The sequence below is a fragment of the Ixodes scapularis genome, unplaced genomic scaffold (genome assembly GCF_016920785.2).
Source record: "Ixodes scapularis isolate PalLabHiFi unplaced genomic scaffold, ASM1692078v2 PGA_scaffold0__279_contigs__length_252992795, whole genome shotgun sequence".
NCBI classification, from domain to species: domain Eukaryota; kingdom Metazoa; phylum Arthropoda; class Arachnida; order Ixodida; family Ixodidae; genus Ixodes; species Ixodes scapularis.
This window is the reverse complement of record NW_024609835.1, coordinates 41,523,188-41,548,156: the sequence shown is the minus strand read 5'-3', so window position 1 is coordinate 41,548,156 and position 24,969 is coordinate 41,523,188. Positions and strand designations below refer to the sequence as shown.

The 24,969-nt window shown below is 47.1% G+C and overlaps 3 protein-coding genes across 5 annotated transcripts in view; 2 read left to right on the top strand and 1 right to left on the bottom strand.

The window, feature by feature from the left end:
* LOC115311009 (tetratricopeptide repeat protein 21B) overlaps window positions 1-16,844 on the bottom strand; it is a 30,552-nt gene extending 13,708 nt beyond the window's left edge. The window contains exons 1-19 of one of the 2 annotated variants that reach the window (XM_029969552.4): window positions 16,671-16,844; window positions 16,471-16,600; window positions 10,012-10,122; window positions 9,873-9,937; window positions 8,884-8,985; window positions 7,305-7,387; window positions 6,985-7,170; window positions 6,827-6,911; window positions 6,377-6,475; window positions 6,113-6,305; window positions 5,023-5,120; window positions 4,827-4,928; window positions 4,251-4,343; window positions 4,014-4,143; window positions 3,253-3,410; window positions 2,530-2,650; window positions 2,333-2,430; window positions 1,074-1,312; window positions 919-991 (exon numbers count right to left, since the gene is read on the bottom strand). In XM_029969552.4, the coding sequence (XP_029825412.3) occupies window positions 919-991; window positions 1,074-1,312; window positions 2,333-2,430; window positions 2,530-2,650; window positions 3,253-3,410; window positions 4,014-4,143; window positions 4,251-4,343; window positions 4,827-4,928; window positions 5,023-5,120; window positions 6,113-6,305; window positions 6,377-6,475; window positions 6,827-6,911; window positions 6,985-7,170; window positions 7,305-7,387; window positions 8,884-8,985; window positions 9,873-9,937; window positions 10,012-10,122; window positions 16,471-16,600; window positions 16,671-16,697 (2,193 nt within the window). In that variant the 5' untranslated portion in view covers window positions 16,698-16,844. Of the gene's footprint in view, window positions 1-918; window positions 992-1,073; window positions 1,313-2,332; window positions 2,431-2,529; window positions 2,651-3,252; window positions 3,411-4,013; window positions 4,144-4,250; window positions 4,344-4,826; window positions 4,929-5,022; window positions 5,121-6,112; window positions 6,306-6,376; window positions 6,476-6,826; window positions 6,912-6,984; window positions 7,171-7,304; window positions 7,388-8,883; window positions 8,986-9,872; window positions 9,938-10,011; window positions 10,123-16,470; window positions 16,601-16,670 lie in introns of those variants that run through there. The other variant, XM_029969559.4, reaches the window with a different exon arrangement.
* A 149-nt stretch (window positions 16,845-16,993) lies between these two features.
* On the top strand, window positions 16,994-19,480 carry LOC8034037 (thymidylate kinase). 2 transcript variants are annotated; one of them, XM_029969567.3, is made up of 2 exons: window positions 16,994-17,174; window positions 17,838-19,480. In XM_029969567.3, exon 2 carries the CDS (start codon window positions 17,865-17,867, stop codon window positions 18,507-18,509), a length of 645 nt encoding a protein of 214 aa, XP_029825427.3. In that variant the 5' UTR covers window positions 16,994-17,174; window positions 17,838-17,864; the 3' UTR covers window positions 18,510-19,480. The 2 variants fall into 2 exon arrangements, with proteins under 2 accessions (XP_029825427.3, XP_029825426.3); XM_029969566.4 differs by having other exon boundaries at window positions 16,994-17,178.
* Window positions 19,481-21,343: 1,863 nt separating this feature from the next.
* Window positions 21,344-23,199, top strand: LOC8034036 (guanosine-3',5'-bis(diphosphate) 3'-pyrophosphohydrolase MESH1). The gene is made up of 3 exons (XM_002407422.5): window positions 21,344-21,547; window positions 21,984-22,039; window positions 22,759-23,199. Exons 1-3 carry the CDS (start codon window positions 21,439-21,441, stop codon window positions 23,149-23,151), a joined length of 558 nt encoding a protein of 185 aa, XP_002407466.4. The 5' UTR covers window positions 21,344-21,438; the 3' UTR covers window positions 23,152-23,199.
* Window positions 23,200-24,969: the final 1,770 nt, after the last annotated feature.

Here is a 24,969-nt window from a genome sequence, read left to right as displayed (position 1 = left end):
GGTGTGAGGGCCATGAGTGCGTGAGGGCCATGAGTGTGTGAGGGCCATAAGTGTGTGAGGGCAATGAGTGTTTGAGGGCTATGAGTGTGTGAGGGCGGTTGAGTGCATGAGGGGTGTGAGGGTCATGAGTGCGTGAGGGCCATGAGTGTGTGAGGGCCATAAGTGTGTGGGCGGTGAGTGTTTGAGGGCTATGAGTGCGTGAGTGCGGTGAGTGCATGAGGGGTGTGAGGGCCCTGAGTGTGTGAGGGCCATAAGTGTGTGAGGGCGGTGAGTGTTTGAGGGCTATCAGTGCGTGAGGGCGGTGAGTGCATGAGGGGTGTGAGGGCCATGAGTGCGTGAGGGCCATGAGTGCGTGATGGACGTGAGTTCTTTGAGTGTGTGAGGGCCGTGAGGTTCAGTGAGGGTGAGTGAAGGGCTGAAGGTGAGTGTGACTGTGAGGATGAAGGTGAGTGAGGGGCTGAGGGTGAGTGTAGCTGTGAGGGTGAGGGAGGCCCTTAGGTGAGTGGCTGTAAGGGTGAGGGTGAGTGAGGGCGACCTAAAATCCCGACCTTTGGTGGTATCGTTATAAGTGGATTGCACTGTAGTCGGAAGATATCCAAGAAACCCTTGGTACTTGGGAACCATTAGTTATAAAATACCTTCCAAACTCTTAATCTTTTGCTGGCAGTATAAGAGCTAGGATGGAAGATGGGAACATTTGACTCAGCGGTGCATGCCGACAGGGCAGGTTCTCATGCCACACAATGTACACTTGCGTTCATAAACGCGTGATACCACCTGGGGGGAAGTTGAAAAATGGGTAAACACAATCCTATCACGCAGTTCGGGTAGGCTTCTACGGGGTTTTCTTCCACGTTCCTGTTTTACATTGTTCGCTCTACCCGCTAGATTCGTAAAATATTGTTTGCCACCACTGACCTCTTGTATCTTCATGTAGGCATCCCCGAGCATTAGGTAGGACTGTGGAACCGGGAATTTTTCTATCACCTCCCTGAAAGTATCTTTCTTCAGGTACTGTTATTGGCATCGAGTAAGCATTCAAGATGAAGAGAGTTGGAAACAAACGTGCTTACCTGTAGCAGCTGGCGTAGAGCCTTGGGTCCTTGCGGTGGGTGAGGTAGATGTCCGCCATTTTCACCCGTGCCTGTTGGAAATAAGGTTGATCCGGGCCGATGTTGCGAAGCAGGGCCAGAGCCTCCTCAGTGTTTCCCCTCAGTAGCGCGAGCTCCGAGCTGGCAATAGTCACTCGGACCTCCTCTGGCGTGTCACGGAATGTGCTGACCGCCTCCTGCATCACTTTCACCGCTTCGTCCTGGAACGGCCATGAGCAGTGGTCAGCGAGCAACGCATTGTTCTCAATTTCTAATTTGAGAATGCTTGCTCAAGTCTTGTATGGCGACTAAGAGTTGTTGCCTGTTCTTCCCGTTGCCAGAACTAAAAGGCAACAGAGCAACCTCAATATGAGGCTAAATAAAACAGCTTAAAATGGTATGTTTGATGATCCGTACCAAAACAGAGATCTGAGAGAGATAGAACACCCAGAAATCACAAAACTAGTGGTAAAATGCTTTTGGTTTCATTTTTACATCTTGCAAACATGACTTTGAACTGCCATGAAAAAAAAAATATATAACACTTCTAACTTGTGACGTAGCATCACTTGCATGTGTGTGGCCTTCAATAACCAATATATATATGCTATACTTAATTTTTTTCCGAATGAAATTTAATTGGACTGAATGGAACTGAACACGCTGATTTCACCAAGGGAAATGTACACGCACCAACTATGCTTACGGTTGCAATGAATTGAGTCGCTGCTGTTATCACTTTCGTGTGGAGAAAATAGTCAAGAAGCAAAGAGAGAATGGTGCAAAGTAGGAGCAGTGCCTCAGAGGTTGTTTTCAAGATTATTACATTCACAAGTTTGCTTTGTATCGAATGACGACACTCAGCCACTAGAGTCCAAGTGTCATTAATATGAGGTGGTGCATGCAACATGTTTTTGTTGACTTATGTATTGCTTCAGGTCTTTCATCCAAAAGTGGAAGATTATTCCCTTGTTTCTAGCAATCTTTACAGCACCTTCTTCAACATGATAGGCCAGGCAGTGGAAGTGAGGTTCTGCCACAGATGGTAAAATCAGTATACCAAGTTAAATTTCTTTTAGTGCATTGCAAAACATGCAATCGCTCTAAAAACAGGTCACCTTCTTGAAATTAATTTTCTGTGACTTTTAATTAGTACTGTCTTGCGATGATGCCTTCAGATGTTCCCTTATATAGTTTGCAAAAAGCACTATGAAGAGGTGTCAAAATATTTTCTTTCTTACCTGCTGGTCAAGTTTCCTGTACGTATCAGCAAGCTCCAGGTACAGCGAGACCCTGTCACTTGTGCCGAGCTCGTGCTTTGGTCTTTTCTGTGAGGTGCCTTGGAAAAATATTTTGCGGCTTTAATTGAAATATTTTTTTTTAACAGTTGAAACTGCAGGTTTGCAATGTGATGCAAATCATACTGAGAACTTCTCACTTGATGGTTTTGTTCCACTCAGGGTCATGGCAGCATTTAGCAGTTGCAAGGCTTCTTGAAATTCACCCTGGTGCTTCAAGATTTTTGCTTTAATCAGGTGGAACGTGGGCTGGTCTCTCACCTTGGGATAAATCACATCATTATGTTACGTGTAAAAAGAAACCAGTACATACAGTCACCGTAAAGTACTGGTGGAGCGCCCACCCGACTTTCACTGAAAACTGGGTTAATCTAGGCATGGGCACTTGTCCGGTCAAATCGGGCGCTTAATGTAAAATTTTTAGAATTCCCAAGTTTGGGAAACGTTAATAGTGGGCACTTGAACGAAGTGGGTGCTCCTGCGGTATTTTATGGTATGTCCCATGTATTCAACACTCTGCAAATTGAGTCTATATAACTAATCACCAATGATCTGAACCCATGATTTGAATATAGCAGTACTTGATTATTTAAATAGTACAGTTAGGGATCACAAGTGCTCTACTACATAAGCTTACTTTTCGGCTCCATGGTTCTAACGAAAATCTTTTATTTTCATTTGTGTATTACTATTTCACACATTGCTGTCACTCGGTAGTTTTATGCATGATATAAGTATATTGTGCTGAGAACCTTTGGAGGCTTACAAACCTGAATCCTCACTTGTGACGTTCTACCACAAAGAAACTGGAAAGTGAGCTTCACTAGGCTAGTACAATTAATATCAGTGAGAATTACACTAACTTCAAAGTTGTAGCTGAGTGCAGTTTCCAGCATTTGACTGGCACTTTTCACATTTCCCTGGTGAAGATGGATCTGAGCTAGCAGCATCTGGGCGTCGGCAAAGCTGGAGTACTGGTGCGAGCATTTCTCAAGTAGTCCCTGCGCTGCCACCAAATCACCTGTAACGTAAAAAAAAAAAAGAAGTCTAGGCAGCTGTGTAGACACAACAAACCTCCAGAGGACTCACTACCATAGAATATCGAGCATCCACCCATTCCACGACAAGCGCTCCCCCTCAATTTTGTAACATTTGGAGAATATACAAAGGACACCTTCACTTATTGTTGACCTAAGGTGTGCCCATCCCCCAGTTTTCACATGATTATCTCCAAATTTTGAGTGGGCGTTTGCTCAGGACTTTACGGCAATGCCAAATGAAGAAAAGGACGTCAGATATCATAAGGACGATTCTCACTCCTGTTGATTTCGATACAGACAAGAATTGTGCCAGCATGCATTCGTGTAACCCCTACTGCAAAACACATGCGGAAGAACTCTGGTTACCAGCCATACTGCACACAACAGATTTCCCCTTTAGAGCAGAGCCGTGATACGCACCCCGCCCCCCTTTTTCAGGATGACTTCCAGGTTTCTAAATATTTGTACACAAAATTTGGTTAGTTCGTGATAATGGCCACCGACTGCTATTCATCAGCGAGAAAGACCACTGAAATTAATTCTTCTATGCTTTGTTTATGTGTGATTATCAGTATTGGCCACACCTGAGAGGTACTTGAGTTTCCCCATCAGGTATATGGCCTCCACGCAGCCAGGACAGGATCGTGTGACAGGTTGCAGGATTGTCTGACTCTTCTTGAGCGACTCTGGAATCGTTTGTCCAGCTTCGATGGGCTGGAAATTGCAAGGAGTGTGTTCAGTTTTAATCAAAGTTACCTGGTACCACCTTTAAGTGAAAAAGTAATGGGTAATTTTTCAGTTTGTGCAACATGCTGACTTGCCTTGTCAGGAGAATATTGTAGGTAGAGGCTTACAATTTGAAATATGAAGTCGGGATTTAGCAGCAACAAATACTCCGACCCCAGTGACAGCCCCTGTTCAGACAACGAGCATTTTGACCAGGTTAAGAATTTTGGTGCATGCCCTTGAGCATGAAGAGAGAGAAAAGAAGTATACCACACATTTATGCAAGATGAAATATACCTCACCCATCCCCCTTTTCATGCCAAACCGTTGCATCTTGAGTCAAGCAACAGCATGAATAATTGGGAGTGCAGAATATAAATTTCTCTACAGTATCTCTATACTTATTTGCATAATGAGCTGCCTTGGTATGCACATATGCTTCAGAAGAAATGACACACACATAAATTTGCCTGCTTGCCCGAGAACTCCCCTTAGGTGTGCATAGTTTCACTGTACAGACCCCACAACTAGCTCTTTTTTCAAATTGCCCACCTATGTCGGAAGCATCTAAAACTTTTTCAGATTTTGTCCTGTATAATCTGCCTCTCCCAATGCTAAGGTATACCCATGCATTTGTTCAGTCCTATATAATCAACAATAATGTGAGATACCTCTATCTTGGCAAAGTGGGCATCAACACACTGACTCAGATGCTGCTGCAGTTCTTCTGGTTTTCCTTTGTGAACAGACAGGGCACACAAGTACAACAGCTCCTAGAGAACAAAGAAAGTATAATCTCGGACTGCCCCAATAGATAATGTGGTCATTGTATGGCATCTGGAGAGCTTTACATGCTCTGTAACATACTGGGGTCATGCTTGAGGTTTTATGGATTTCTTTCAGAAGCTCCAGCTGTTGACTTGCCACATCATATTGCCCTTCCAGTAGCTGACACCAAATAATACCTGGGGGAAAAAAAAAGGCATGTTTCAGAAGTGCAATGCAGCTGCCAGGTAAAGCTTTTTTTTTTTAGATTGCTTGTCAATAGTGCAATCGCGGCAGGTTAGACCCGTTGAGCGCGCTTGTTACCAAGCACCGGCGCACTACGGGTAAGCAACACCCGCAGAGCTCGCTTCCGCGGGTGTGGCTTCTCCGCAGTGCAATGGTGCTTCGTAAGAAGTGCATTCAACGGGGGCTCACCTGCCGCGATCAACACTTCAAGAAGTACAAATATCGCAGCCGCGAACTCAGGAGAAAAGCTCATTTCCAAAGGGGGACAGTGCACGCGTGCGCATAATGCATTTAAAAAGAAACGGAAACTTTTTGAATATTGATATCTACATATGTAGCAGTAAAATTTTCAAAATTAAGCTGGCATGCATGAGTAAATGTTAAGCAGAGATGTCCTGACACGATTGAAGAAAATATATTTTAATATAGCAAGAATAATTATAAATCCTCTTGATTAGGTATAGCTCCATAGGTTTCATTTTATGTTAAATGATTCGTTTACTTGCCAACCCAATGTAGGCATTGGACTTTCAGGAGGCCACAGTACAGTTAGATTCGAATTAACTTGCCGTCAAATACCGGGGAAGCGCCCACTCCACTTTCACTGAAAACTGGACCACTGTAGGCAGGGGCGCTTGTCCGGTCAAAATGGGCGCTTAACGTATAATTAGCAGAATTCACAAGTTTGGAGCGCGTTAATAGTGGGCGCTTAAACGAATTTGGCGCTTCCGTGGTATTTTACGGTAGCATCTTAAGAATGGACAAGTGGAAGATTAACAACGACCTTCAGAAGTTCAGCTGGGATTTCATTCGAACATGTTGCAGTAGTAAAAGGCTTAGAGAAACTATTCAATATTTGATTTGAAAATATTTGGCCAAACTACTACCTATTCGCTTCGAACTCAAAATCCGCTATTTGCACATGCCTACTTGTCAAGCAACTTGCCTGTGAGTGCTGTAATGCTAGCTTCGTCCATCTTGAGTGCTGCACGATAATGCTTTGCAGCATCTTTCAGTTTGCCCTGCAGAATGCGCTGATAGCCAAGCTCGGACATGTAGTCTGCATTGCTGGGCTCCAGTGAGCAAGCTTTTTCCGCTATCATATACGTGTGCTGCAGTATCGTGTCCTGCCTCGAGCACTGCAGCAGAACAAACCCATTCTTTTACGACGCTTCTGGAACTTTGGAGCTTGCGCAACGAGCCCACTCACCGTGCGTGACAGAAGCTGGGCAATCTTGTGGTATAGGCCTCCATTTTTGGGCTCAACCTTTTCCAAATTTAGTAGCAGTTCAGACAACCTGTCGGAGCCCTAACAAGGATGGTTACACGGTTCAAGCAATGCAAGGTACATACACTTCATACAAAGCACGAAAAAAGTGAAACTGGCAGGGTGAACTTGAAAGTAAGCTCCTGAAAGTCTCAGTGCGGCAGATGACATTTTGCCGAGCGTCTTACCGCCACCGTTCTGAAGCTTCTACAAGATTCTGTTCAAAAACAGCGCAGCAAATTTTTATGGTGGTCATTACTGCAGTCACAGACTGCCCAGTGATACATAAACTGATTGGGGCTGGTCATAGCCCGCTGTCAACGACCACGGAGAGTGACAGGCAAAAAAAAAATGGGTTGCGAACCACCAGCACAACACCAGTTGATGGCTCACTTCTTTGTAGTCCCCGTTCTTGCAGACCAGGTGAAGAACAATGTGGACGAGGGCTTCGATGCAGTTTGCATCCTGGGATAACGCCCTGTGGGGTTGAGTCTTTAAAAAGTGTGCCATATTGATTGCTTCGCATAATTAAAAATTTGCGGTCAACAAACCTGTTGCAAGAGTCTAGCATCTGGTCCCAGTCAGACATAGCAAGGTGTATCTTCATTTTCTCGAGCAGTGCAGGCACAAATCCAGAGTAGAGTACCACAGCTTGGTTGATCACTTCTAAGGCCTTTGTGAGCTCCGAACTGCACTCGAAACATTTTGCCTTTCCAAAGAGTGCTTCTGGCATAGCCCTAAAAAGATGGATTGCAAATTTTTAACTCGCAACAGCGTTTTGAGATAGAACAGTGCCTTTTCACGGAAAAGACTGTAGCATAATGTGGGAACGTAGCTTCCACCTGTTTAGTATAGTGTGGGAATCACTTACGCTCCCGTTGATTCAAAGTATTGAATTGCCGATTTTTTATCCTTCGTGTTGAGGATTTCGTTCCATCCCTTCAGGATCAATCCCTGAAATTTATTTGTGTTTTACGAACAAATTACTGCCCCCCCAAAACCAGCCCTTTACCCTTCAATACAAACCACTGCTGTTTCCTGTCAAATGTTCTCTTTGTAAAAAAAAAAAAAAAATCAAGAGTTAATTTTTTTTTTTTTTTTTTCTGGTTTTGGATGATTTATGCAACAGAATAAACGCGGGACTTTCAAAGGCGACAGCAACAGCTGCTTCGACAACTCGCCGCAAAATACAGAGCGTGCCCTTGTGTCACGATAGGCACTCGCCCGCCATTTTTAAATGTTTGAAAACTAAGCAAAGGTCACATCAAGTGCCCGCCCCCGACTACTGAGCCCGCCCACCCAGCTGACCGAGGTGCACCTTTTCCTCGGCCGCTCCTCTAAGCGCCCTGGTGCAAAGTGGTGAAGCCCACCCTGGTGTACGCCCTTTTTTTGCGTTTCTGTTCTCGGACCTAAAGGCTGGTTTGCACGCCCGCGACTGCTAACGACAGGGTGCGTTAAAACCTCTCAAAATCTCTTACCACGAGAAAAGACACTGGTGCCATCTATTCGGCAGCTGCGGAACACTCGGCATTTCCGTATGTTTCCTATTTTTTTCCGCCCATCGTTCTTTTTGTCTTGGCTCGGAAAAACTTTTGACAACGTTATACCCAACTATTTCTCGTAGGTTATAGTATGTACACATGATCTCGCAAAAATACCGAAAGAGCCTTTGCTTTAGTGAAATGCAGTTCCAGCATCGCCTCACGGAAGGCGACGGTGTGTTGTCTCGTCGTAAGAGACAAGTAGAACTCGCCTGTAGGCGGTCGCCCCCAGTTTCTTGAGGCTATCTACGAAATTAGGATGGGCAAATGCGGGATATTGCATGGTAAAAGCGTATAAGCAATGCTCATTCGTTATCTTCCGAGTGATGTACCGTGAAATACCGTGCATTCACCCATGTCACAGTAAGCGCCCACCCCTAAATTTTGTAACATTCATAGAATACATGAAACAGATATCGTTACACATTATTGGCCTAAAAAGAGCCCATCTCGTTTTACACGATTATCTCCAAATTTTGAGTGGGCACTTTCTCAAGATTTTTTATTTATTTTTTTGTCTATAGAAAATAATGTACATTTATACAGAAGCTGGTGAGCATCCAGGCTGAGCAAGGTTTTCAAACTTTATGAGCGGTACACCAAGAGCATACAACCTTTTTTTTTTTATGACCTGGTTTGTTTTTTGAGACAATTGGGCTATCCTTCGAGATATGGTAGCATGCCTGTTGTGATTCCAGCCAGGAATGACGAACGTAACGCAGTCAAACAGATCAGTAATTCCAGCCAACCGCCGAGGAAACCCACCCAGTAAAATGGACTTCGACAAATTACCTCCGCTCATATGTCTAGGTTGACTTCAGATTGATTTCACGACCTAAAGAAATTTCGGTCATGATATATATAGCATTCAATTCTGCAGGAAATAATTTAACTGGTTGGCACATATACCTCTCTAGTTGGTGGCGAAACCTTCAGCATGCGATCAATATATTCTTTTGCCTTGTCGTATCTTCTTGTCAAGAATAGAAACAGCCCAGCATAATACAGCATCTGAAGAAAGACATTAGAAAAAAATTAGTTTAGTTCAAATAAAATTGCAAAAAACACACAAACACTGATGCCTCCTTAGAGTAAGTGAATATTCAAAGTGAGAGCATCTAACCGAGTGCACTTAACCCACCATAGGTACTTGGGCATAATTAGAGCTTTGCATTTTTTAAGTTTATTTTTGACAAAACTCAACGCTTTCCTAACTTTTTGACATCTATTGAAGTTTTTCCTGCATTGACTCAGTTTTTTAGTTCCCAAGGAAACACACTGCTCATAAAATCATTTGACTGCCTCACTCTGCACACTTGACAGCTTATTTCTAAAAAAAGACATGCTTAAATTAGAAGATAAAACATAAACTGTCATTGATTGATTCTTTAAAATTGATGATATTCCCAAACAAAATTACTGTTTGCCCTATTATGACTTGTTGCGCTAAGACTGTCCCGTAAAGCGCCGTTCACACACTTGCAACCGAGTAAGACCGAGAAACTAGAGTTGTTAAGCCCCTTGCAACGTCTTAGGACCGGATGCGCTGCTGCAGAGCAGGTCCTATGGCGTCGTAAGAGGCCTAAAATCCGGTCTTGTCTATCTCAGTCATACTCGGTTGCACGTGTGTGAGCGGGCCTTAATATTCTCATCATGTCAGGGTAAGGATAAAACGTAACCGAAAAACGTCAAACGAGGACACTTGTAAGAAAGACGTTTCGTAAGTCAAAATTACGAAATCTTGGGCTTTATGAATTAATCGTATCATAGAAAAGCGTCACATTTATCTAAAAATTTACGAAAATTGATACACTAAACATTTGCTGCTTGAAGTCATTTTCGAATGCTAGTTTTGTTACGATATAATAACCGTATCAGTTAGGACGGTTCGACTTTACCTTCTCTCCTGCCTGCTTCCTTGTCTCCTTGAGTTGCGCGTCAAGTTGTGCCACTGCTTCTTTATCTGCATGCGACAAAAAAAAAAAAGATGTTCCGACTGATTAGTGCTTCATCCTTGAGCGCTCCTTCGTAACTTACCTACAATGCTGCATTTTTTGTGAGCCAGTATCAATGCCAGGATGCCTCCCAAGGCGACGTCTTTGCTTTCTTTGACAACGTCCAATTCTCGTATCCCTTCCTGAAGGCGACCTTTGAATTCGGAACTATGTTTCAGTGATTCCTGAATGGAAGCTTAAAGATTGGTTCACGGACTTGTGAGATCTTACGACCGAGTGCCTTAAAACCTCTTGGGATTCCTTACGACGAGAGAAAATACTGGCACCATATCTACCGGGTAGCCGTGGAACATTTGGCATTTCGATCCGTATATAGGGTGTCCCGAGCGGACCTTCCGCTCTAAAACGAGATGAAAAAAGCGGCCCCTGCACATAGGAAGCTCAAACTTGCACCGAACGTGCAGCGAGCCGGTCAGTTTTACCGCACGAAATTTTAAGGTGCGGTTCTCTTTCTGCGAAAAATGAGATAAAGAAACTTGGCAAAGTCAAGGTTGGGCTCGTTCGCAGACAAAAGAGTTAGCAACGCACCTATGTATAGTATATGTATATGTACATACATCTGTGGTGCAATCTCTCTGCATCGAGAGTCTAATATTAGACATGCCAGACTCTGGAAAAAAATACAAATTAAAAGGGAAGACGGGCAACACGTGTCGGTGGCAATTGTTTGGTTATTTCTTCAGGTTATGACCGTGAATTGCTTGGGTCCCATTTTTTTTTACCTTGCAGGGGCCAAATGTGGTTGTTGGAGGGGAACTCGCACCACATTGTGTCGAACGAACACGTCTGTGCAGGTGTCGAGATATGTTCTGACGTAATCGTCTCGACGAGCCGTTCGAGGTGGGGTAGAGCGTAGTCCCTCTATGACCTCTTTCAGGCGGATCACATAGCTTGTGGGGTCGAACAAGTCTCTGTTGCTTGCTGGTGTGAAAAATTCGCCAGGTAATCGGATTGTGATGCCATAAACCAACTCTGCTGTTGTGCACGAGAGGTCTCCCTTAAGTGTTGTCCTGACACCAAGAAGGACGAAGAACAGAACGTCGGTCTAGTCGCTGTGCTGGTGTGCTTTGAAGGCTGCCTTCATTAGCCGATGGAACCGCTCAATGATATCGTTGGAAATCGGATGATAGGCGGTTAGTATTTTAGCTTGCTTGGATCCGAGCAGGCGCGTCAGTTGAGTGAAGAGCGACGATTCAAATTGGCGTCCGCATCGGTCGTGATGATAGACGGTACTCCGAAACGTGAAATCCAAACCGACACAAAAGTGTGAGCAACGGTTTTGGCCGTAATGTCCGAGATGGGAATAGCTCCCGGCCAGCATGTGAACCGATCGATGCACGTGAGGATGTACCGCTGGCCTTGTGATGGTGATTGTGGTCCGACAATGTGTGCACAAAGCCTTGGTCAAACCTTGCATCAGGAGTGGTAAAGGTGAAGAGGGGCGTAATGGTGTGTCGCTGGATCTTAGCCCGCTGACAGGATATGCACTCTACAGCCCACTGACGAACATCGCAATTCATGCCGGGCCAAACGAAGCGAGAAGTGAAGAGATGCTGTGTACCCAGTATGGCCCGGCTGCGACAGCAAGTGCAGTTTCTCGAACACCAGTTGACAGAAGGGAGCGGGAAGAAAGGGACGAGGTGTTCACGTCGACATGTCGCACCATAAAGTTGCGTCATACATGAGTAGTGGTACCTCGTACAGCTCCGTTGAGTGCGTATCTGTGTGAAAATGACCGAGATTGGTGTTTGTTTTCTGGGCAGCAGCAAGGGCAGCTAAGTCCAGCACTGATGATGGAGAGACGTGACAAGGCTTCCACCACCGGGTTGTTGCGGTTGTTCACGTGTCGCACGTCCGTCGTGAGCTCCGAGATATACGACATTTGGCGAACATCAGGAGTTGTGTGGGGATGACTATCCGACTTCAGTGACCGCATTGCGAAGGTCAGTGGTTTATGGTCAGTCAGGATGAAGAAGCTTCTTCCCTCCAAGAGAAAGCAAAAGGGGCGAAGCGTGACTCAGATACGCGGCAAGAAGCTCTCGTCCGAAGGTGCTGTATCTGCGCTCGGTGGGTGACAATGTCTTGGAGAAGGAGATAGGGTTCCAGGTGTCATTTTGCCATTGCTGAAGGACCGCCCCAATCGCGACGTCCGAAGCATTCATCATGACACACGGGAGCATTGTCCTCAAGAAACACCAAACGGGTTGCGTCGGCGATGTCTGCCTTGATTTTAGTGATTGTGCGCTTCGCTGTGGCATCTGAGGTCAAAGTGGTTGCCTCGCCGTGGCTCTTTTTGAACAATTCTTGCAGCAGTTGGAGGGCTGTCGCACAGTGGGGGACAAAATGCAGACAACAATTGATGATTTTGAGGAACTTCCGCAACTAGCGTAGTGCTGAAGGGCGAGGAAAGTTCCGGATCACCTCAACCTTAGCGGGAATTGGACAGGGTGCATTGGTGGTCAATGTGGTGTCCCAAGAACTCCAGCTCACTTACTCCGAACTGACACTTGGCAGTGTTCATGATGATCCCGTAGCTCTTGAGACGCTCGAGCACAGCTTGGAGGTGTTGTTCGTACTCAGCGGGTGAGGAGCTTGCGATGAGAAGGTCGTCAACATAGACACGGCAGAAGGTTAGTCCCCGGAGTACCCTGTCAATAAGAGTAAAGCTATATGCACTCCGTAGTGCGCTTCGGCCGGAAATGGCTATACGCACTACGCAGAACTCGTATAAAACGAATGGTTACAACGAGCTTTCTAAGCGGTGGCATAGCATAGTGGTAAGGTGTGTGCTTCATACGCAAGTGGACGCGGGTTCAATTCGCGGTGGGTCTACCTTTTTTCTTTTTTCGAACACATTGGTTTGGCGAGGCATTTGGCGGTATTTACGACATTTCTTTTTTACGATCAGCACTAAAAAAAAATAAGGAAAAAGCACGAATGTTGTGGATGAAACTTCGCAGAACTAAATGGCATGGGACACCCTTTCTGGAGGTGCAATCGGGGACAACGGGGCTTGGGTTGCGGCTGGACGCCGCGAAACGGCGTGTACGGGTGAAGTTTCGTAATTAGCAGCCGCACACTGTCGCCGCGAAGTGGCGTGAACGCAGGCAGGGGGGGTGTGTAAAACAGCCCCCCAGTGATACACGCACCGTTCGAAAAGAGTGACCCAAGCGGCATGAGCTCTCCGCCTAGTGCATATAGCCATTTTTGGCCGAAGTGCACTATGCAGTGCATATAGCTTTACTCTGTCAATAGACCTCTGGAAGGTTTGGGCGGCGTTCCGAAGACCCAACGGCATCCAGACGAATTCGTATATAGTTTGAATGGCGTGATGATCGCGGTCTTCGGCACATTGTCCGAGGCGACGAGGATCTGGTGATAAGTGCGCACTAAGTCAGTCTTTGAAAAGATGCATGCTCCATTGAGGCCGGATGTTATGTCTTGGATGTGGGTATTGGATAACAGTCGGGAGCTGTGACGCGGTTTGATGCGCAGTAGTCACCGCATAGTCTCCAGTCTCCGGTAGTTTTCTTTTGTACCATGTGCAGTAGTGATGCCCATGAGCTAGATGACGGGTTGCACGATGCCTATTTCAAGCATGTGCTGGAACTCCTGTTGAGCAATTTGCAGCCTGTCAGGGGCAAGACGATGCAGTCGAGCATGGACGGGTGCTCCGGTGGTTTCAATATGGTGAGAAATGCTGTGCTACACAGGGTGCTCGTCACAGCCAATGCGCATCAATTCCGGGAATGCACGCAAGATTGTTGTGAATTGTGCTGGGGCGACAGGAACGACATGCGGTGAAGTTGGAGAGGGTATTGCGGATGGTACACCAAACACAAAGAGGTTAGTTTTCGTGTCGAGCTGACGCCTTCGTCCTATGTCCACCAAAAGGCTGAAGTGACAGAGGAAGTCGGCACCAATGATGGCAGGCTGCACGTCCGTGACGACTAACACCCAGTGGAAGGTCCATCGGAGACCGAGATTCAAGGTTAGCGAATGCTCACCGTAAATGGGAATTGGCGTCCCGTTCATGGCTTGGAGCTGTGAGGTGCTGGACATCCGCTTGTCTTTAGGTGTCGCCAGTAGTATGCTGAACTTGGCACCGGTATTCGCAAGGAAGCAGAGCCTGGTGTCGCGATCGGGGATGTAAAAGAGGCGTTGGCGGCTAGAGGCGGCAAGTGGCCGAGGCACTTGCCCCCTATAGTACTCCGCCATTCTGTTTCCCAAGTACTGGCACGGTGTGGTGCACTTAGTGGCATTATCGGCAAAGTGGTGGTGGTACCAACAGATGTCAGGTCGTGCTGATGATAGGGATGGGCAGTGCCATTGGGACCACAACTGGCTACGTCCGTGATGTTGTTGCAGGGACATGACGGCGATCGTCAAGCGGGAGATCTCCGCGTGAAGCTGTTGTATTTCATCAGTAAGAGTTTGGACGGCCGATACAACCGGTGTCGAAGTCTCCATCAGCTTGTCGGCGAACTCTGTTAGCTGTTAAATCCCAAGGTCTCGAACGGATGCCAAGATCATGCGCACGATGTGGGGATGACACTAGATGAACAGGTTTCGTAGGAATGAAGCATTGATTGTAGATGCCTCCATCAGCTGCTGCATGCGGTGCAAGAACTGGGTAGGTCGGCAGAAACCACAGCTGGGAATCCGCAGGCCAGTACGGTGGGAGCTTGAGGACGATGGCGGAGATGCCTTCCACAGGGGGCGCGGAGGTTGAGGATTTGGCAGAGCATTTTCTACTTCCAAGTTCATTGCAGCGTTTGAGGTTGGCTTTTTTGTTTATCCGGGTCACCAATGTAGGTATGAATAATGTTCTACTGAATACATTATATTTTTTGAAGGATTACATAAGAATAATGAGATTAAAACTGCAAGCAATGTTCATGCGTCCTAACCAGGCACTGCTCATAATCATCTGCTCTCTTCTCTCCTCTCCTGCAAGGGGGGGGGGGGGCAACTTGAGTTGTCTAGTCTACCCTCACAGAGGTCTGACAGTCTTGCCCGCGTCCGGGCCTGAGCTGGTGTTGGGTATCCCCGATGGGTGCCAGCCTCCTTTGCGGCTCGGGAGATTGTGTTGCGGGAAAGGAGGTGTCATCGCTACAAGCCTCTACAAATCCAACAGTCCCTCTCGAGAGTCCTCACTTGGTCCTGCACTGTAGCCACCCATTCTCTTTTAGTCTCGAGTTCGGTGTCGAAGGAGAAGATGCCAAACTTCATGCTGAGCCAAGTAACTCACTTCCTCCAAGTTGAGTTGACATTCTTCGGGTGAATGTAGACGAAGAGACGCCCAGCCGAGCAGTCTCCATCCATGTACCTGAGACGCGTATGGTATTCCAACTTGCTTCTGGCCTCTTGTGCCTCAAAGGACGACCAGCCGACATCGCCTTCCACAAGTTTGTCTGCTATTGCTACTTGTCCATGGCACCCCAATGCTTGACGTCCTACTGCCCTTTGGCACCGTTCAAGGTATTCACAGAGCTCGCTGGGATTGCAGATGACAGTGTTTCCAAATGTCAGCCCGGGCACAGCGACAGCCATCCAAAGTTCTCAGGTGACCGCGTAACGCTCGTAGCTCCACAGGCCTCCGCTTTCGCAGTCGTTACGCTTTCACACTGAAGATGTCCTAAGGCCCTGGTGGTACTCAGCCAGGTACTCCTCCACAGCCAACAGTGTCACCTCGAAGTATTTGTAGTTGATTGACACAGGAATTGCTGTACTTTGCAGGGTGAGTGATCCAAGGCTACGTTCCCCGCCAGAGAAAACTACTGTAGCTGACTTCTCAGAAAGCAGTCGGAAATGGTTTGCTTTTATTTCACATATGCGACCAGCAATCGCCTCATATCCTCCACACTGACAGCCATCAGCACGAGATCGTCAGCATAGGCAAGTCGTAGTCGCCATGACACTACATCGCCATCAATTCCGATTGGCGCATCGAGCAGACAACAGAGTGCGTCGTCTGCTCGCTGCGCCTGCTGCGCCTATCGGAAGATGGCGCCGGAAGTAAATAGCGTCGCTAGCTCGGCTGTCTGCGAACGCTCCCAGCCTTGACTTTGGCAAGTTGTTTGCTCTCATTTGTTACAAGGAGAGAACTGCACCTTGCAATTTCACACGGTAAAACTGACCTGTTCAGTGCACATTTGGTGAAAGTTTGAGCTTTTTATGTGCAGGCGCCGGTTTTTCCAGCTCGTCTTCCAGCGGCACCATACTTTTCTTTTTTTTTCTTGCATTGAAAAAATATTTTTGACAATGCTATAAACGACCGTTTATCGTGGATAGTATGTACATTTGATCTCGCAAATCCTGCAAAACATTCCCGCTGGGGAAATGCAGTTCCAGGGTCGCCCCTCATAAATGGCGCCAGCGTGTCATATGTAAGAAATCAAGAACTCGGTCGAAAGCAAACGCAAGTGCGTGAGGGGCCTTAACCGGGAGAAAGGTGGTCAGCCAAGGAAGTTGGACCCACCTTCAAAGATGAGGGAGATGCCAAAATACAAGCGGTACACCGGGTCTCCGGAGTACCGTTTGATGCCTTCCACGGCCACTCGCTGCATGCTGTAATAGTATTTTTCTCGGCAGTAGTAGTGAATCTTGGTCTGAAATCGAGCCGCGAAAGCGCCTGTAAAGCTCGTTCATCGAACCACCAAGTCGGGGGAAAAGCATCACCTTGAGGAGTAGCTCAGACTCCGTCATCGTTCCGGGGCTGCTCGGAACGCCGGATCAGAAACCACCAGAAACTTCACGCGTGTTTGTTTACGTCCTCGTGTTGCCATGACGACAGTCGGTAGCGCGTGCAGTCTAGAGCGCGGCCAGGTGCGGCAGTCTTTGCTTCAGGTAAGAAACGTTCCTCTTCCCGTCCTTGTTTTTTTTTTAACTAAACTCTCGTATAATTTTGTTATGACTGTTAGTTATAAAACAACTAGATTTTTAGATTTTAATTACCTCTAAAGTCGTTTTCAAAAGCTCCACGACTCCACGTTGTCTATCCCAATCCAATCCAAATCCATTTTAAGCCTGTTTCTTTTTCCCGCCGGTTGCCCGCCAGTCACCCTTGACACCAGCGGTTTTTGTGGTTTTGGAGAGTTTTGAACGCTTTGAACAACAAGTGGCAATCAATAGAAACGTCTTCATTACATCCCGGGTACCGGCAGTACATCTCGCGGTGCAGAGGCGAGTAAGTTTTGTTAGACTCGGTGTCAACTTTACTTCTTTGTCAAGCTTGTCAAGTGTATTGTAGTTTGCGCGGTTTGCACTGTGCTGCAGCTGCAACCCCACACTTCATACTTTATTGCGCTTAACAAAAAAAAAAAAAAAAAAAAAATGGAAGTGCGCTTACGAGAGAACGTGGCCTCGTCTCGCTCCTCGTTCGCGCAAGTAGACGTTGGAGCACTGCGGGAACTACGCTAGCCTCGACACTGTGCTACAAAAAGTTTGACGCCGAGTACAGAAAGCAGGGCGTCTCTTTCGAACACCCGGCCTCCTGCACGCACTCGTTGCCTTCCGCCGTGCTCTGACTGTGCGTGCACGGTCGAGAATCACGAGACGCCTAAGCATTGTCGAAGATCAGAAACTCGCACTGGAGGCGGTACAACTGAAACACTGCTCCCTGCCGTTGTCATCCTGTCAGTGAATATAACGGTGCAAGGAAAACACCTCCCTAACCTTTGCCATACCCCCCCCCCCCCCCCCCTCCCCTCCCTGTATAATTTTTCCTTTTTTCCGCATACCACATGGTTGTGTTGGTTTTGTGATATGCCCACCAACCGACAGTTCAGGCGAAATTTAAGTGATATCGACTAGGACATCTTCTCCATGTGCAACCTCTCATTGCAGATCTGCTAAGGTACGGCGTTTCGTGCCATGAAGTCGATCCAGAGGGGCCTCTTCGTCGTGTTCGAGGGCTGCGACCGAACCGGCAAGACGACGCAAATCAAGCTGCTCTCCGAGAGCTTGAGCAAGCTCGGCCACAAGACTGAGACAATTGCTTTTCCGAACCGGTCGACCACCACTGGTACGCTGCTGGACAGCTACCTGAAGGCAAGCACCGACCTGGACGACCACGCGGTGCATCTCCTGTTTTCGGCAAACCGCTGGGAAGCCGCGCCGTCGCTTCTTTCCACCTTAGCTCGGAACACGACCGTGATCGCCGACCGTTACGCCTACTCCGGTGTCGCCTTTTCGGCGGCCAAGTCCCTCGAATTCCGGTGGTGCCAGCAGTGCGACGTGGGACTCCCCGAACCGGACCTCATCTTGTACATGAGCGTGCCCCCAGAGACGCTCGCCGCCCGAGGTGGTTTCGGCGAAGAGCGCTACGAGAACAGCTCGTTTCAAGAGAAGGTCCGTGCAAACTACAATCGCCTGGCTTCACTGGAGGCAAAGGGAGGCCGCTGGATCGAGGTTGATTGTTCCAAGAATGTGCAAGAGGTTCACCAAATTATTGAGAGCGTGGTTCTCGAAGCATTGACAAAGGAACGTGCAGATGTGGGGAAGTTGTGGTCTGAGTGACTTGTGAGCATTGATCCGGCTCTTCTTTAAAAAGATAGTTGATGCATTTGGTTCATCGTGTTTTCATAATGTTAGAGGGTATGTGGGTGAAGTGTGCCTGCATGCAGATGCGGGGCTAAAGAGATTACAACCTGTTGGACTGTGCTGGGGTTCGACATTAGCAGTCAATTGACGAGCAAACGTTGGCATCCATAGAGTAGGTCAAGAGCATTCAGACTTTTTCTCCTTGGGTATGCCTCAACAATTTAAGGACAGCAACAACACAGTCATGTTTTGTACGCTGTCCAAGAATTCTCTATTGTGTAAAAGCATTTTATATTTTTAGCACTTATTTGTCGCATAGATTTTGTGCCTTTGCACTTTTCCCTATGTTATTGTTGATGATTCAATTATTTTAGTGCACCCTGATGATTTACCGTGAGTTTGCAGTTGTGCCGAGCACATGGAGAAATTTTATGCACATTCACTTGTCAATCCTGATCTAGGCCAAAACTTGTCGGTGGCCCATTCATCTAGTAGGCCAATTCGTCGTAAAGCAACTCATCGAAGAGACCAACTGGTCGCCGCTTTTTCAAAGCTAAGATATGTAATTATTGTCCTGAAATTTGAAAGCAAATACTGCCCTATAGACCAACACGCGTCCCTTACGTCGTACAGCTGCGGTGGCGCTTTCGACAGCACTGCGCATGCGCAGACGCTTCACTTCACTCGAATTCTGTTTCTGTGCACGCGCAGTGCCCACATCTGGTGTGGGCAAATGCAGGCTTGTTTGTAAACAGCGTGTCGGTCTATAGTAATCCGTAAAATCGCCACACTGTAATTGACCTCCAGTGTGCTCTTGTTGAAGATAACAACTTGCCGCTTTCACGGTGCAGTGGGGGACGGTCACTACGTCGCATGTAAACCTACCCGGCCCACCCTTTTCTGCGGCTGCTCATTACAAAAAGTGATGAAGAAAAGGAACAAAAAGACGATCCCGAGATGACACAGTTCTCAATTTGCGTCAAGGTTCTGTCCTGTCTTTACCCTCTTGTGATTTGTCTTTCAGTCTTGTAACCTAACAAGAGTCCATACACACATAAAAATTTAGGTCAAAAGATAACAAGAAACCACAACTTTTACCCCGGTCCGTCAATGAATGAATCGTCCTTCGACAAGTTACCCTTGGACGAATTGGCCATCAACGAGTTGGCCGGTTCCCATCAATGCTCTATGACATTGCGTCTTAAAATTACAAAGTACCGACTGTCAATGTCTGTCTTTCTTTTCCTTCCCTGTCTCGGGTCAAGTTATGTCAACTTTCCAGCAGCTGTCCAGCTCGCCTGTGCGCTCGCCCTTCTGTCACTTTTACTGAGCCTGTTTAAATTTTAATTACTAAAAGAGAATAAGAGATGTAAAGAAAGAGGAATTAGATTTTCAGAAAACACTGAAGTGACGAGACAAAAACCAGGACAAAATTTTGTGACTATTGTCAGTGACTGGTTAAGGGGAAACTCCTTCACCCCTTTCCACTTTAATAGAGCAAACGGTGGAGGAGGTCACCTCCTCTGCTAAAGTGGAAAGAGATGGGAGGAGCTTCCCCTGAATTCTTAACCTGTTACCGACTGTAGTAAAAAGTCGGAAATATGTCGCATGTGTACAGCGATACCGGTGAAGGCGCAAGCGAGCTGGTGTAAGTTTACCATTTTGTGAAAACACCTGACGCTGGGCGTGGTCTTGTGCACATTTCATATCGAAAGCAGTCGAAGGGAAATGTGAAAGGCTGAGCCGCTTGGGATGCGGAGAATATTTCATTAGGAGGCAGGTGAGTAGAATGAGCGGGGCAAGAAAAGAGACAAAAAGAAATCGAAAAAATTCCGAGGACACCTAAGCACTTCTTATGCGTTGTGAATGTGAAAGAGTGAATGTCATTCTCTTTCGGGGACGACGAGAGAGCCCCCCCTCCACTCCCCGCCGCCGGAGCACCCACAAGAAGAAACGGCGGGGAAAAAAAATTACACCATCTTCCCGAGGGGAACCATGGGGGCAGGGCCGTACCCAGAAAAAAATTTCGGGGGGGGGGGGGGGGGGGGGGGGGGGGGGGGTCAGAACCCCCTATCACCCCCCTGGTTACGGCCCTGCATGGGGGTGTTGCGGAGCATCGCGGAGTTTCCAACAACGTTCACGCGATTTGTGGTAACCAACGCAAGCTAACAACGAATAACACGCAAGTTAACAACGTTACTAACACCGTTAACGATCCGCGATGCTCCACATCACCCCATGGTTCCCCTCGGGAAGATGCTGTAATTTTACTACAGTGTGAAATGCGGGACATTTTGAAGATTGGGAATTTCTCGCGGGACGCGAGACACGCGAGACACGAGCCTCCAATGCGGGACAGTCCCGCGGGCCGCGACTGCGGGCCGTGCGGGTCGCGGGACGTGTGGTCACCCTAATGGTGTGTTTACCGCGTCTAAAAAAGTGGTCCCTTGATTTCCGCCTGCTGACGTCATACAAGTAACATGCTCCCGCCGGTTGCGATCCTGGCGGTGTTCCAGCAGCGGTAGTGGGTGTGGCAGACGCCTGTTCTGCTGCAGGTCGCTCTCTGGTGTGACAGTCCACGGAAACTCCCTCAGCCAGAAACTATGGCCAGAAATCGGGACGCTATGACGACCACAAAAAGGGTGGCGTGGCCTCGTCAGGCACGTCAACGTGCCTTTATGGATGTCCCTTGAGACTTTTTGTAAGTTTTTCTCAAACAAACAAACACTCGAGTTTGCTCGCACTTTTCGCCAACATTTCTACTACCAACCGCCAGGATCGCGACAACATAACATAACACCGACAACACTCCGGTTGCTGCGCCCCATTTCCGCGCTAAAGACATCATAGCCGGAAGAGCCGCCGCCTTTCTTATCTGGAAAAACGAAGTTTTGAAGCTCTAGAGATGGATGAGTTGACGAAAGCTCTTATAGAAACAGTAAACTTCGCAGCGGTAAAGCACAGAGATCAACAGAGAGACGACGGCCACACGCCTTACATCAACCATCCAATCGGTAAGCTATGCAAGTAAGCTAGATAACTGGACAACCTGACGAGCTGAGGGGGAGGACTTTGCGCCACAGTTCCTCACTGCTCCCAGCTTTTTGAAACTTCCCCTTTGTGTGCGCAGCCTTCTGCCGTCAAACGGGGCAGAGTCACGAGACTTGTTTCCCACAATCTTTTCTTTCCTTTGCATGTTCTTTCTCTATTCTGTATTCTGTATATTCTGTATTCTGTATATTCTGTACATATATAGGTCATATGTTTTTTTCACATGTGGTGGCGGGCTGGCAGGCGCTCTGCGTAAGGGTTTTTCACCTATCTGCCTAGCCCCGCACACCACCACATGTGCCCATTGCAGTATGTGCAAATAAAATTATTAATATTATTATTATTATTATTATGCTAGAGGGTAGTTGAATATTCACATAGTCTCTCCCTTCAATGTAGGCGTGGCCAGGATATTGACGCACGAAGCGGGAATTTACGATCTTATGACGATACAGGTGAGTCAACATGACGCTGCATTATCAGGAAAAACAAAGCGATAGAGATATTGATAGTCGATACATGGGTTGCGCGTGAGGTCATTCAAAGAGCGCTCTGATGTCCATCAGAGACGAAGGCAAGGAGGAGCTCGCCTCTAATCAGGGCCCTCTTTTGCGACTCCCAGATTTGCCCAGGCATCGTTATTCTCCTCCCAGAAGATTATGGAAGATTAACCCGTCAATCAAAATTCATACAAAAGCAGCTTCCCTCTCCTCTTACATGGTGGTCAAAAGTATCCGATGTGACGTCAGTGCAACCCATGTATATGCCAAAAAGAAAAACAATTTTTTTTTTTTTTTTTTGAATTTAGTTTTAGTTGAACCTAGAACTCTAGGTTCAGCTAGAGTTCTGTGCAACATTATCGAAGGCAAGGGCAAATCGCTTCGTATTTTGCTTTTGAGTTTAGTTCTTGCATTTGTGGGAGAGAATGGCTTCTTTATTTGCATGCAACAAGCTCTATACATACCCTTTACCTCAAGACGAAAATCTTGGCCATTTGCAGATTCTTCATGGGAATATTGCTTTGCATAATGCATCCGAGTCAAATTCATGCTCTTTCTGGCATTCATAAGAGAGTACAGTTCCATTTGTTTGCATGCAGCAAAGCTTTACACATAACCCTTACCTTAACACCATGGTGATCATTCACATCTTAATGCATGCCCAAAACATTCAGGCTGCGATTCTGCACGATACAGTGGAGGACACCGACACCACCCCAGAAGAGATTGAAAAGCACTTTGGGAGCAGGGTGAGGGCAATTGTGGACGAGGTGACCGATGACAAGCGGCTGCCATCCGAGGTCAGGAAGCGGCTCCAGATCGAGCACGCGCCCCACTGCAGTCATGAGGCCAAGCTGGTGAAGCTGGCAGACAAACTGTACAACCTCAGGGACCTCTCCACGACCACTCCCCTGGGCTGGAACGAGCAGAGGGTCCAGGCGTACTTTGAGTGGTCCGAGAAGGTAGTGTTTGGACTGAGGGGCACCAACAAACCCATGGAACTAGCCCTGGACCAAGTGTTCGAGGCAAGACGTGTGCTCAACGACAAAATCCCCGAATCAAAGTGAAATTGATTGCATTTTCTTTTCAATAAAATTATCCTCCAAAGGTTTTTAGTCCGTCTCATTTGACTCGAGAACAACTTTTACTTTTTTAACGCACAATGGGTTATTTGGCTCGCACCTAACCATTTCCGTTCCAAAACAAGGGACAGAAGTCGATGAGCTGACTGCCAGCCGAACACCGACGCAGCGCTCATCTCCTCACTGACCAGTGCCAGCCGAACGTCTTCCTCGAGTGCATCCGCGTTACTCACGGTGGGAGGAAACATGTTCAGATGCGCTCTGCTTCGTGAAACTCACATGCTCCGAGCTTCCCCAAAGGAAGATGGTAGCAGAAAAACCGAGAAAAAAGGCAGACACTACGTAGACATGCTCCCTTTGCTGCAACGGGTTGAGGTAGTTCACAGTGTTTGGTTCTCTTCTGCTGCAAGTCAGGGCTCTGCCCGGTGCTGCTGCGTTCCAATTGTTAAGTTTTCCGCACGCTCAGTCCATTGCATCCCACACTCCAACAGGCTTTGAAAAAGTCTCCTTTACATTGCCATCGCAGAAAATGGCACCCGCAAGTAGGACATCCACAGGGCGACCCCGCACTTGCCGTGCACGACACGGGGCTGCTTTGTGCCATCCACAGTGATGGAAGCAGCATTGGACCTTTTCTAGCAGCTTTTAAAGCGGGCGAAATATTGGTCTGGAGCAGCCACCGACGTTTTTGGAGCAGATTCCAAAATCTGTTACCATGTCATACGGATATGAAAATGTGACTGGGCGTCACTAAAAGAGTCCACATCTGCAAATGATTGATGGTTCCTTTTTAATACTGAGCCATTTACTTTTTATATTTGCTAGCAAGAATAGATTGGATGCAAAAAGAATGCGCTTTTTCAGAATTATGGCCGAGGTCAGAGTAGGTTTCATTTACAATAGGTATTAAAAATAATTGAAAAACTATGCATAGCACAACACTTCAGCTGAGATAGAGCCTCTCTCCTTCCCTTTTTTACACTTGGTAGTTAATTTAGCACAATTCCTGTAAAATGTTGGCAAAAATTCCGCATATCTGCTAAAACGTTAATTAATAAAAATATTCGTCCTAGAGGTCAACCTACAGGCCAACCTAGAGAGAAAATTAGAGGTCAACCTACAGTCAAGACCAACAAAGTCAACCTATAATAAGACAGCATAATTTCCGAGCCCATAGCGCTAACCCATGACAGCCGCTGCTTCTAGCACTCCGGTGCAAAGCGGCGGAGCTCGACGCGTGCGCTGGTGTGAGGCCGTATTGGTAGAAGCGAGCGGTGCAAGATCCACAATACCACATGCCATGGAGGCATCTGGCAGACACGGTATACTCAAGTTATATAATCACGAGTAAAAACACCTGCATCTGTCTTATTACAGTAGCCGCCATCCCACCATTTCGCAAATTCCTCTTGTGCCTGTTAGCTCCCGACATCGTGTGGAAATTCATACGATGATGGGGTCAGTGCGGTTGGAGAGCAATATCTACACTTTGTTTCAATTTGAATTAAAGCGTAGGCGACAAAGCAATGGGACCAATCGAGCGTCAAAAGCGCAAAATCATGGCATTCGTCATCCATTTGTGTGTGCTCTTTCATTGGTTAAACCAATCGGGTGCTGCAAATTCCCTGTGACTTGCGCTTTTAGTATGTCTGTTCGCGACTATGTGTTCAAGTTTTCGAATCTGCTCTGACCCAAGCTGGAACAAATTATACAGTGGGTAGAGACATGAAATCTACATTTGTTTCTTTTTACTTCTCAAACTATTAGAATGGACCATTAATAAAATATTTTCATTTTTTGCTT